Raw genomic sequence first — 13,618 nt, forward strand, 5'->3', positions numbered from 1 at the left:
GAGCAGTCAGGCTAGAGCGATCACAGTGTTGGGTTTTTCTGACGCGATTATGGTGGCCAAAGAAATTAACGATAACATATTATTATATATTATTATAAATAATATATAATAAGTATGAACCTCAAAATTAGCATAGTATGGCAATAATCTTCCTCAACATGAAGCTTGCAGACTCCAGCCTGCCTTACAGAGTCAAAATAACACAACACACAGGTCAGGAAAGTGATCTGTTGATGCCTCTTAGCAGTATGTCAGCATGATAATGTTGAGGACTCATCCTCTACCCCGTGAAAATGTCACTGACGGCAAAATGGCAGCGAAGGCGCTATCACTCACCTGTTTCAAGATGGTGTAATTTGAGCCGTCCACGCTCAGCTTCCGGATCTCATGGTGGTCCGCCAGAATGAGGAAAGGCTCTTCAGCTAAAATGAGGAACAGTCAAAGACCTGGTTGGACTCACAGCGACACCCTGAAAATTGTTCTGCAAGCTGGGGGGTTCAATAAAGAGGCTGACCTGACAGTGCTTTACACGTGTTGGGGTTGCGCTCCAAGGCTTCGTAGCCGTCCACGCACAGGCACTTGAAGGAGCCGTATGTGTTGATGCAGCGCTGGCTACAGGGAAGGGTAGTTGAGCATTCGTCAACATCCACGCAGGTCTTCCCATCATCCTTCAGGTGGAATCCAGGCCAGCATTTACACTGATGACATAAAAAAAGACAATGGAAAAGAATTGCTCATGAGAGCAGGAAAAGCAAGACTTTAGTTTAGCCTGTTAGCATCTTAGACATGTTTGAAAACAATGAAGAGAAGTGCACTTAGCAACAGGCTGTGCATTTATAATAATGTGATATCAATCTGTAACAACAGGCAGGTCAGCAATGACAGCGTATCATCCAGCAGAAATGATGACATCACAGCCCTGATGCAGACAGACTGTACCGTGACTCAAAAATACCGTTGCCCTTCAGTGACCAGCGGCCCCCAAAAGTAGCTCAAAGTGCTTGAATCAGCTGCTCTGAGCCCACTGCAAATCCCTTTCTTATCAAAAGTTATAACCTTGAGGGCCTCTCTGCTGATCTCCCTGTCCGGGGCACAAACGGATGAGCTGAGGGTCTGCATTGACGTGGCTCTCTGTCCAGCTCTGCCTCTGTCTTGACAGCAGAGAGTGTTTTTCTTTTCTTTTTTTTTTTTTCTGTGCTTTCAGCCACTTTTTCTGATGCAGTGAGCGGCGTCTTATGAAAGGGTAGGAGGGGAAGATCCAGATACGAAGGCATTAACTACCTCGGTCTGACAACAGTGATGGTCACCGGAACACTTCGGCGGACGTGGCCTTGACCCGCGTGCGACCCCCTTTATCACCACGTGCCATCATTGCCCAGGCGCAGCACAGTCGCCTGGCACAGCGAGGGGAGCACACGCAGTGGTTGGCATATTGTTTAAACTCTCCTTACAGCAGTCAAGGTTACGCAGTGAGTGAGAGCCTAAACGCTCCCACCCATCTTATCTGTTTAATGATGTGCAAAGTAAGGCCTCGATTCATTATCGGTCCTTAATCATTCATGTCGACACTATTACTAATATCAGCTCCGCATTTTACCTGCTACTAATGAAGCGCAGTGGTTGGACCTGTAGGTCAGTAAAGTCTAATAATTAAAATGTTAGACTGCTGCAGTAATATTCAATACAACTTATTATGATGCTAATCCCTTTCAGTTTTCTCCTCTAGTTTCTTCCCCTGTTGTTCTGGTTTCCAAAAAGGGAACGACAGGAGACAGAAAAGAAAGGGCGGCAGTATGTCACCCGGTCTTTCTCGAACAAAGGTGGGTGTAGTCCGTGAGTGGTTGAAATTAACCTGTTGGCTCGATGTCCACAGTAAAAATAAGCTACATTTCACTCCTTTCTAACCTACATTTAGTCCGTGCAGGTAAGCGTCTAGCAAGCTAATTATACTAATTCAGCTGTCCCTGCTCCGCCTACAAGATTCGACAACAGATCCGTCAGCAGCCCTGTCTCCCCTCACCCCTCCCCAACCCAGCCAACCATCTCAACAAGGTGAGCAGCGGAGCTCTTACATCTGAGTTTGAAAAGTAGTATAACACACCAGTTTGGAGTAAGACACCTGAACGCATTATATGCTGCCACTTTCCCCCACTATCTTATTTGGACTCCTGAATGCAATTCATAAGATGCAGCTGCAAAAGCAGTTTTGGAACAGTGTGCATGGCTTTGCATATATTTTGCACATTGCCTGTGACTGTTGCTGGTGGCGAGAGAGCTTTCAGTAACCCAAAAAAACGATTAAGAAAAAAAGATATCTGAGGTCCACTATGTCCCACGACAGGCTTTGCAGTCTTGCTGTGTTGTTCACTGAAATACAGTTGGCGAGATAGCAGGACTTCAAAGACTTGATCAATGACTCTGCTCGCAAGAGGGCTCGGCGCTGGGCTCTTGGTGAGTCTGGCTGAGAAAGGGCCAGTGATAACTGTTAGATGGCATGCCTATTGATATTACTGCAGACATGGAAAGCTTAGAAAAGACTGAGCACAAGAAATATGTCACAGGACTAGCTGGATTGCCATGAACCGGGTTGTGCACAATGAGGACACTGTAATTGTTGCGCTGTTATTTGAGTAAGAGAGTGAGGTCTGTTGTTCTTATTCACACTAGGTTTTTGTTTACACAGTTATGACCGTATTCTAAACCTCATTTTCCATTCAGTAATTTTCCAATAAAAATTACATTCAGAAGGTAATGGTGTGGTGATGGGGCCCAATGTGGTATTTTTTACACGGTGCCCAAAATCTGTGGTGGCGCCCGTGCTGCCAGGTCATCATGGTGGAGAGGAAGTCGTACGGCCCAGGTGCCACTTTGCAACACCTCAGCCTGCTCAGTTGTCCTCCTGGATCAACACTTTTGACACATATTTTACAATTTACTTGGGTCAGGAATTGCGTTATTCTAATCTGTATTCTCTGTGATTTCACTGTCTGTTCTTCGCAGACTTTTCTGTGGCTCTTCCTGAGGTTCACACATTTTTCCACACTAAAGGTTTTTTTTGGGGGTGGGAGTTTGTCTCTTTTTTAAAATCGTGGGTCTACCGACAGACAGAGGGTGTCGTATACCGTTCAGATTGTATAACCCCCTGTGTCTGAAGTAAAATACAACATAACTGTATTGTGTTTACTTATAACAAAGGGCCTTTGCTGTAGCACCACACTGCAGTGACTAGCTCACAGGTTGTTTTCAAATACATTTTTCCGATCGTTATATTTCCATCTGCAATGTTACTGCAGCCTGGTTTAAGCTGAATTAGGCTTTATGGACCAACTGCAGCCAGCAAGTGATTCTGAGGAAGGATGTGCTTCCGAGCTACTGAACTGTGACTAGTCTACTACTCACTTACCTTGTATCCCACTGGAAGATCTTGGCAATCCTGTGTGCACCCACTGACACGGCGGTTCAGGCATTCATTCACATTACAGTTCCTCTCATCCGACCGGTCTCCACAATCATCTCTGCCATCGCAGAGATTCCTCTCAGAGATGCAGCGTCCGTTGGAGCACATGAAGAAGGAGCCGTTGCACAAGCTTCCTAAAAAAAAGAGTAGGACATGACTGTCACTGGCACAATGCCCTGTAATTTATCAACGAAGTTGGGGGATGTTTTTGACCTGACAATGGATCTTGACAGATTAATTCCTTTCAAGGAAGCTCTCCTGGTTGTAGCGCCTTTTGTTTCCGCCATATGTCCCCACCACTTTCCTGGCCGAGTGGCCCTTTTGTGACACTGATGAAGAGATTCCAGCTGAGAGCCAAACAGCAGTCTTACCTGCGGCCAAGCATTTGAGGTTCAGAGGCAGTTCGTCAGAGTGGTCGGGACAGTCTGCATAGCCGTCACACTCCCACTGAGAGCTGAGGAGACAGCGGCCGTCCCCGCAGCGAAACTCCTCTGATCCACAGGAGCGATATACTGGAGAAAAAGAGGCAGATGCTTTTTCTTTAAGATACATTTGGGCTTGGCAGCGACACAGCTTCAGTTTAGGGTGTAACTTCAGCAGATTAAAGTGAGAATCTTGAAAAATGAAGCTCCAGAAGACAAAAGTTTCCTGGGCATTGTTCAAATCTATCTATCATCTTCTCTTCCTACCTACCTACTTGCAGTACCCATCTACCTGCTGTAGGTTTTTAACTGGACTTCACACTGACCTCCCCTTGCATGATGAATTTCACATTTATTCCCACACACTTTTTATTCCTTTCAATACTCCACCTCTACCATGGAGACCTCTGTCCTCAAAGACGAATGTTCAAACGTGCAGAGTTCAAACAGTATAAGTGAGAGAAGAGAGCGGGTCCACCACGGTCGTCCACACTCACAGCTTAGGCAACAGCTCCATCACCTCGCCTAGTGCGGCTCTCAGTGAGGGCACATTCGTATGCCGCAGGTGGATATTAAGAGCAAGGCAGCGGGATAAATCTACTTGCCACATTCCACTGACTCGTCAGATCCGTCTCCACAGTCGTCATCGTGGTCACAGACGAATCGCTGAGGGATGCACGCCTTGTTGCTGCAGTGAAACGAGCTGTCATCGCACGTGTTGTTGGGTGCTGGTGCATGAAAAGAAGGAGGTTCAAGGACTAATTAATTGATGAACTTGTTTATCTTTACATATGGCATGCGATATGTGAAAAACGTCATGTTGCTAAGCAGTATGCTACTCCGCCAGTCTCTGTGTTTTTAGTTTCAGACAAATGGTCCAGAACCAATTCATAAGTTTAAGGAGGGAAATCCAGATTGCACCAAATGTGCAAAAACTTGCATTGTACAACACTTTCCCACTGTGTACTGGTTTTCTTTTTTTCTTGCTTGGGATAACATTCGAACAGAAATTCATAGTTGGCGTTTAGCTGCTTTCAGGCTCGATGGGCTATTGTTTTGCTTCATGTAATCTACGATTATACACGCACGATGAGGTGCAAACAACTAATGATTGTTTTAAGTCTGGGATTACATGCTTTTACAACTGCCAGGAGCTATTTATTGTGTTGAACTGGAGTTTACCACAGCCAGCTGCAGAGAGTTCATCACTCCCGTCGGGGCAGTCCCGTTCGCCATCACACAGCCAGCGCTTCGGAACACAGGCGTACGACCCGGGGCAGCTGAACAGCCCTGGAGCGCACGTCACCGAACCTGCGAGGAACAACAGGACCACATGTTCCACTTTCAAAAGCCAGAGAGCACAACGGGTCAAAAGCACAGCAGAGGAAAAAAAACCGAGTAGGGGATACTGAACCGAAGCAGATGTATTTTGCTTTGTTAAATGCGGTGGCTTCTGTTATAAGTGAACGTTGAACAATAATCCCAATTAAACAACGCCTTTATAGCAGACATCAGATGGTTATGGCGTTGAACCGATTCCTCCTTTATGACCCGAACACATTTTCATTGTGTGGCAATTCCCTTTATGCAGGCTAACAAATAATGATTGTGCTATTGCGAGTAACAATTATTTACATGCATTCTGTAAGTCAGCAGTACACTCCTTTATCTCAGGCTTGCCCTTTAAGGCAACAGGAAGCGGTAAAATAAAGAATGGCTGCACCGAGAAACAAAAGGTAAATACAGAAGTTCAATTAGGCATGTATAGCTAAAATGCATATCTTGCTTTTGACAAGAGCTGTGCCTGGGAAAACCTTTGGGCCATTTCATTAATATTTCCTTGACACGCCGTTACAATCCAATTACGCAGCCAATGTTCAGAGAAATTCTTGTCTCTTTATTGTGGTTGGATTCTTTTTATTTTATTGTAGAATTCATTAAACACGCATCTCATTTGCCATTTGAAATAGCCGTGCCTCTTGGGCCTCTCGGTGATGAAAAAAATCTGTTTGCCTCGGTGCCCGCTCAAATCATCAGAAATGCCCGCGGTCTCATTTGTCGTCTCATTAAGGCTGTTTCGTTCCTTTCCGTTCGTTTTGCAGCGCTCCTGGAGGAACACATGGAGCTGCCACATACAATACAGCGGATGTGACCTTTTACGCCAGCATCGCATTCCCCATGACATCGGAAAGGGCACCAACCGCAGATCTGCACGCTCTCGTCGAGGCCGTCCTCGCAGTCGTTCTCCCCGTCGCACAGCCATTGTTTGGCGATGCACTTGTTCTTCGAGCAGGCGAACTGGTTCCACAAGCATGACGAGTCTGCAGAGGGGATTGGGAGAGGGAATTTCAATGCCATAAATCAAACAAAGTGAGGAGGAAACAACAACAAAAGCTGCATACCCTATTGAAGGGCCGGAGTGTTTTTAATCAAAACACAACAAGTGGGCCGGCATCTGTTTGCCCCTTGGCTTGCTTGTTTTCCTCTGTAGTTTTTTCTGGTTAGCAGCACACATCAGTGTAGCTGCCACACAAAGGACTCTAAATATATTAATTTTATTCCTTTTGTCTCGCAAGAGATGTTGATGAATGATCCGCTTTTCCGCGCAGGAAAATAAAAAGCATCAACTTAACACAAAACAAGTGTCTGGATGACATATCTCGTCAATATCAAAGCGCTTGAGTATCAATTATGAGATTAATTTTCACTTATTTTGTATGAAAAGACACTTGGCCACTAGGGGTGACAAGAAACGGTCGGATGTCAAATGAGAGCACTCTGCTGATCACTTCGCCATTGTGTAGAATGTGGATGCATTCATAATCTGTGCCGAGTTTGTGCCACTGAGCCGCCCGCTCTCCCCGGGGAGTCGTTCTGTGGTCTCTTTCTCTCTCAGATGTCAGGACTGGCAAAGTCTGCCAGAGCTTTGATGGGATGTTGAGAGAAGGAAGGAATGTGTGCTCTAGGTCAGACCACAGCACAAGGAATTATGGATCCCACTGAGGGTGGGGTGGGGGGGTGGGGGGGAGAAGGGGTGTGGGGAGGGGGTGGTATCTCGCTGTGCATTGCTTTCCTTCCTGTCAGACTTTGTACATCACACCAGCCTTTTTCCGCGCCCTGATATGGTGATGTAAGATAAGGATGAGATAAACATTAAATGGCTAAATCTGGAAACTGTGATTATCCAGACTTTCTGTACGCGATACTAAATTTGCACTTCAAATGCGAACAGCTGCTTCAAGTGTTTAACAAAATAGCAGGTTTACAGCACATTAAAAGTATCAAAGAAAGTCTTTCATGTCTCATTTTCAATAGTGTTTCACACAGTAGAAAAGCACATTATGCATTTTGAAGTGACAAATGATTATTTCATCTAATCAGATGTGGAACTGGAAATTTTTCTGAAATGTAATGACATTTTCCGCAAAACCACTTTGCCTTTGCAGTCAGATTATCAGTGGCTGGAGCTTTTTATATGATAATTAACTCGGAGGAATGGGAATATTGTCTATTTGTCCTGAAAAAGCTATTCAGAACTTCTCGAAGAATTGCAGCATAATTCATATCAGCTCTGATATAAGCACATTTGAAGCATGGGATGTCATCATTTCACACAGGCACAAATGACACTTTTAGATAAAGGAATGGAAATGGTGTTCATGTGTTATGCATCTCTCTAACAAAATTCATGGACAATTTACAGAAATAAATCAGATAACTCAAAGAGCATTTAACATGAAACTGAATTGCTCCGAAACTGCCTTCCTCTATCTGTTGCGACGGAAATGTGAACAAAGGTGCTGCTTAATTATACAGGAAGAGCAAGTAAGAGATCTGCAACATCTTAGTCAAACGCTCTCTCAAAGGCAGAGGCATTTTAGCTCAGTGGTCACATTTTATTTCGGTTATCATTCTTGAATTAGTCCCTGATGTTATCAGTTCCAAACTACTAAGGCCTGGCTGGGCTGACGGCAAAATGAATCATACATAAATCTGACTAAAATCTGCAGCCATGCTAGCGGCTCCGTGAGTCTGTACTTCTGCACAGCTGTGCTTTGAGCTGAACATTTCTGTAAGCAAGCTAACTTTCCCTTAATTATTTGCAGGTATAATTTTTATTTTATTGTAATTATTATTGTAGTTTGGTGTGGTAGCATGCTAACATTTACCTGTTGGCACTGAAGTTCAACTGAAGCCAATGGAACGTCGTTTTTTGCAGGTTTTTCCGGACAAGTTATTACAATTCGTCCTGAGTTGGTCATGGACGTGTGTACCAAATGCCACTGCAATGCATCCAATAGTTGTCAAGACATCTAAATCAAAACAACAAATGACGACCGAGTGGTGGCGCGAGACAAAACTCACCAAGGCAGGCAGGATTCATTGCCCGGTAACCCTGAGTGACTGTATACAATTTTGTGCCAATCCATCATGGTCCATTAAGTTGAGTTATTTCACTGGATAAACGAAATCTTTGACCTACGATTCTAAATGATACGGGTCCAAGATCAAATTACAATTCATTCTTTGGGCATCAAGGATATCTGTGCCACATTTTATGGCTACCCATAAAAAAGTTTCAGACAAGTTTTGAAAAGTAAATGGTGGTTAAGATTTGTCCTCTGTGGATAATAAACACACAAAATGTAATCTCAGTACAGCCAATAGTTCAAACAAACAAGCTGATGGGGGATGCAAATCAATTCCATAATGTTTGATTGAATGTTTATGTGTAATGGGTGTTTATTAACCTGAAGAACCAGATGTTTTTTTCTGTTTTGTTTTGCTTTACACAGAACTATCAGAAAGGGTTGTCCTTAAAAACTCTTTAAAAAACGGTAACTCTCAAAAAATACCTGCTATGTAACTGGACGAACCATCTATCAGGGGCTAACTTCAACCAACAAGATCAAGAACCTATGGGGGGACGCCGTTTAGCTCAGTGGGTAGAAAGCGCATCCCATGTGCTGAGGCTCTGCAGCGGACCCAGGTTCAACTCCCGGCCTGGGTCTCTTGGCTGCGTGTCACTCCCCGTCTCTCTCTCCCTGTTTCCTGTCATATCTTCAGCTGTTCTATCAATAAAGCCATAAAAAGGCCCAAAAAAAAAAAAAAAAAAAAAAAAAGAACCTATGGTGTGGCTGGAGGGTGCGATCTAGTTTCTGAATCTAACTCTGGCCAAAGCCAGTTGGGGGAAAAGTGAACAAACATTTTTTTTCCACCAAGACGTTCTCTCATTGGCATTCTCTGCCATTCCTCTTGTGAATCCAGCTGCCTGGCTGCGTTATGTGTTTGGTGCTGATAATTGCAAATTGCAGTAGTTCCATTTTTGTTACCTCACAGACGTCTGTGCACAGATGACAACGCCGCTGCTGAGTGCTTCATGACTTTTCACGCTAGACCGTGCAGTCCGTGTGCTAGACGACACACCAGGCTGGCAACGTGAATGCAGGCAGCATTGTTACGACAGTGTGTGCGAAGACCTCCTTATCAGATCTAATTATCTTGTGCATGTGCTGCTCTGGCATTCTGACCACCTACATCGAAGACCCTCAGTCAATTTCGCTTTGATGCAACGACATGTGGGCATATTATATTAATCTATACCATGACTTAATTATAGTCCCCTCACTTTAATTGGAGAGATCCTCACTTTGTCATGGTCGGTTCTGCATACATTAGCGCGGATCAAAGCATGAGCTTAAGAATGCTCTTGCTGCCTCTGGTGAGGGAGGTGGAGGAGTGGCATTGTAATGTGTAATCCTTTCATATGTCACAGCTTTTCCATTGAACCCACATCTCCATCTTCAGTATAACCGTTTCAGTGACTGATGGCTCATTAATTAATTGTTACCCTGGAAGTGCTGTACATTATAATTCAAAGAGAGAAGGGGAAAACTTAATTCGTCCTCGACAGCCTCGCTCGGAATTCAGTGTCAGGATGAGAATACCAAATGCGCAGCGGCACCGACTTGTGAAATCTCAAACACACAATGAGCAGAAGCAAAACAAAGTGAAGAGAAATTGCCTTAAGCATGATAAACAATCATCTGTTGTCTCTCTGTCTCCTCCTTATACACTGTATGTAATATCTGTTGCAGGCCTGGATCTATTTAAATGACAAAAACATTATAACAAATAGCTTCTTGTTAATGGAAAATAAACATCCTTCCAACCGCTAACATTGCCGTGTAAAGCAGCCGAGTACCTCATCTATTTCTCCCAGTTACAGAACAAAAACATCACTTCAGTGTTACTGAGCAAGAGCTTTTCCGGGAGAGGTAAGATTTGTTGGTTTACCGCACTGGAATTCGTCCGCTCCGTCTTCACAGTCTTTCTGGCCGTCACACAGCCACACGCTGGAGATGCAGTTCCCACTTGGACAGGCGAAGTGGCCTTCCTCGCACTTCTGCCCGTGGGAAACTGGGACGGGCAACAAAACCAAAGTCAGTCGTCTGGGAATTAGCAATGATTGAGGTCATTATCTTTTCCTAAGCTCTCTCTGAATCTCTTCCTCCGCTGTAATAATCATCTCTGAAAGAAGAGAGCTGTCTTAAGTCTTTTCTAATTGAAGCTGGCTTCCTTAATCTGTCTCCGAATGCACACGCAAAACGTGTCTCTATTGTGTGCGTTTGCGCCGGGCGCTCACCCTGGCAGTTGGTCTCGTCGGCGTAGTCTCCGCAGTCGTTCGCACCATCGCAGATCCACGAGGGGTGGATGCACAGTGAGGTGGAGTTGCAGCCGATGAAGTCTTTTTCTTTCACCCCCAGCTTGTAAAAGTGGGAACAGTCTGTGTGATCTGAATACAAAACACAGCAGGACAATAACTGATTCATCATACCAGAAGCAGTGGTGGAGGTAAAGGTGAGGGGGTCAGTATTCAATCTGATGCGACTGATTCAAGTTACCGGATCCATCTGAGCCTCTACGGCTGCGCGTTTGCATTTTTATTCCACAGTAACTGCGATGCAAACCACAGGCTGAAGGACTTACTGCAGCTTTTTTCATCCGAGGCATCGGCACAGTCAATGACCTGGTTACACCAGGCTGAGCTGGGTACACAGCTCCCGTCCTTGCACGATGACTCTGATGAGCCGCACGTGACATCTGGGGGGAGAGAATTAGCATTTCAAAAAGATAACATAAGAGAAACAGCACTCAGAGGCAGTAACAGGTACGGCTCACAACAATACTAAGAACCTCTTTCTGGGGGCGGTTAAAATTAGCTCCAGGTTGCAAACCGCCTGACAGAGAAGGGTTCGTGATAGGCTGCGGTTTCTGTGCGTCTGAACTGCCTGTGCTGTAAAAAAAAATCACCTGCATGTCATGACCCTCTTAGAGATGCAAAAGAGCAAATTACATTTAATATGCAACGGGGCGCATCTTGGCTCTGTTGCTCATTTACCATGTAATGCTGTGGTCAATTCACATCTCTGCGTTGCATTAGCAGTGTAAAACGCACATAATGCTTTAATTAAATGTTCTAACGGTAACAGAGGAAGTCATTGTTGACGTCCCATTAAAAGAATAGCAAGGCTGAAGATGACACACCGCAGTGTGATAAACTCCACCCTGAAAAAAAAAACCAGACTGCTGATTTGGAAGGTCCACTTTAATTATGACAACATCACTGTCTCCTCATGGGGTCGGTCGGCTTGGTAGAGTAGCAAGAGTCTAAGAACCTCATTATTTTCTAACCCAGTCTTACAGCAGTTTGTGAATAGCAATGGAGTTGTATATATAGGACTCATGAACATGAGCACTAATTGTCTCAGCCTAGGTTAAAAGAGGATAATTCATGTCCATTGTGAAAGAGAAGTTAATGGTTTTATTTCTTATTCATTGCGGTAATTCTCTCTAAACTGTTTCTATTGTGTACTTTGAAGGAAATGTTCTAAGAGAGCTGTCCTGATGTTAATCCCATAGGCTGGTACATCTTGTTCTTATGCCCAAAGAAGAGAGCGGATAAACTTTAATATAGACAAAGTACCTTGAGGTACTGCAGATGATCTGTCATCACATCTCAAGTCAACTCCAACGCCTGAACAATCTGTAGCCGATTGAAATGAAGTTCTTTGCGTTGTGAGCTGTAAGTCTTCTCATGATATAGTTTGTTTGTCTCTGTTATTGTGATCCTAAAATATATAATTTAACTTTAATCCTAATCAGTGTCTTGGTGTGTTTACTGAATTGTGTTCAGAGTCCTTTACAGATAATCTTACACAACATCAAGCACACAAATCCTGAAGATTAAATTTAATCATTATCAGTATTTCATTGAATTTAATTTACATACTACCAAAGTCAAATCATTCCCTAACTGCGACTGAAGTGAAGCCTGTAGACAAGATTTTGTATCCACCCTCTATTACTTGTACTTACTGAAGTAAGTACAAGTAATAGGGGGTGGATACAAAATCTTGTCTTCAGTGAGTGGGTAAGATCACAGGAATACATACATGTTTACTTCAACACAAAAGTTTGCAACACATAACATTGTTACGATGTAATGAGGTTTGTTCGTAGTTAGCACCTTCACTATGTCTGACCAAATGTTACAGACCTGGGATCTGTATTCATATCTGTATTTATGTCAGAGGTGTTGCGCTTAGAAACTGTGGGGGGGTTCCAGTTAACAGGAAATGCCAATTTCTACATAATGTTGCTTTAACCTTAATCAAGTTGCTTTAGTTGCCTAAACCTATCCAGGCCCTCAGACCACCTCCTAGATTATAAATGTAGCATTTCATTCAGTCAAACAAACGTGGTACAAGCATGAAAACACACTGAAAAAATAATGAACATGATGTGTTTTGTACATAAATATTATAGATTATATTTTTTCACAAACTGCAGTGATACTATGTTGTTTGTACCCACTGCGGTCCAATTACAGCAGAGAAATAAACACAGCTGTACTTTTTACTGGATTATTTCCCCGTCAAGGTCAAAACAAAGTCAGTCTGGCCGTGTTGACGGGACACAAAGTATTGTTCGGGCTCCCAAAAGCAGCTTTTAAGGGTGGGGGTTGCGAGCCTCTTTGAATTTGTGCACTCGTTATGATCTTGGGGCTCATTAGACGGCGAAGGCTTAGCGCAGCTTGTGGCCTAGTGTGCCGAATTAATATAAGCATTAGTGTGGCTGGATCCTGCCCTCAGAGGCAGGACAGCTTGAACAGGAGATCAAACGGCTGTGACTCACTGCTACAGAAAGCTTCATCAGAGTTATCCCCGCAGTCGTCGATGCCGTCACAGAAGCGACTGTTGGCCACACACCGTTGATTGTAGCACGGCCTGAAACCCTTCCGGCAGCTCCTGTTGACTGAACAGTAAAAATTCAGAAGTCTGTTAGAAATGAGCAAATGCAGAAAAAGTCAATGACGAACGGGTCAACAGGTGCTTAAAGCCATTATTTCCACAACATTTCTAAAAAGAGCCGAGATATTTTTTCTGATGCTTCCGACAGAGCCGTGAGGCGTTCTCTTACCACAGTATTGCATCTTCTCGTCCGACTTGTCTTTGCAGTGGGCTATTCCGTCGCAGGTTAGTTGGTAGTTTATGCACTCGCCGTTCCCACACTCAAATTCAGTGTGGATGTTGCAGGAGGAATTTTCTGCTGCAGAAGAAGACAATGTGGGTGATGAACTGCGGCTGTCCAAACCTTTAAAAAACTCACAGGCGAACTCAGACGCAACATTTCAATGCGTACTATAGTAAAGTCCACTTTTGGGTCGACATTTGTA

At 44.0% G+C, this 13,618-nt stretch overlaps 1 protein-coding gene across 7 annotated transcripts in view; it reads right to left on the minus strand.

Moving 5' to 3' along the window:
• The window catches only part of lrp1bb (low density lipoprotein receptor-related protein 1Bb), a 301,330-nt gene that overhangs the window by 58,789 nt on the left and 228,923 nt on the right, over positions 1–13,618 (minus strand). For all 7 annotated transcript variants that reach the window (XM_030428474.1, XM_030428470.1, XM_030428475.1 and 4 more), the window contains 12 exons: positions 13,363–13,491; positions 13,078–13,197; positions 10,870–10,983; positions 10,526–10,675; positions 10,177–10,299; positions 6,081–6,200; positions 5,062–5,190; positions 4,485–4,607; positions 3,829–3,969; positions 3,404–3,591; positions 515–698; positions 337–422 (listed from right to left, as the gene is read on the minus strand). In XM_030428474.1, coding sequence (XP_030284334.1) covers positions 337–422; positions 515–698; positions 3,404–3,591; positions 3,829–3,969; positions 4,485–4,607; positions 5,062–5,190; positions 6,081–6,200; positions 10,177–10,299; positions 10,526–10,675; positions 10,870–10,983; positions 13,078–13,197; positions 13,363–13,491 — 1,607 coding nt within the window. The remainder of the gene's footprint in view (positions 1–336; positions 423–514; positions 699–3,403; positions 3,592–3,828; positions 3,970–4,484; positions 4,608–5,061; positions 5,191–6,080; positions 6,201–10,176; positions 10,300–10,525; positions 10,676–10,869; positions 10,984–13,077; positions 13,198–13,362; positions 13,492–13,618) is intronic.

The sequence above is a fragment of the Sparus aurata genome, chromosome 9 (assembly GCF_900880675.1).
Source record: "Sparus aurata chromosome 9, fSpaAur1.1, whole genome shotgun sequence".
Classification (NCBI taxonomy): domain Eukaryota; kingdom Metazoa; phylum Chordata; class Actinopteri; order Spariformes; family Sparidae; genus Sparus; species Sparus aurata.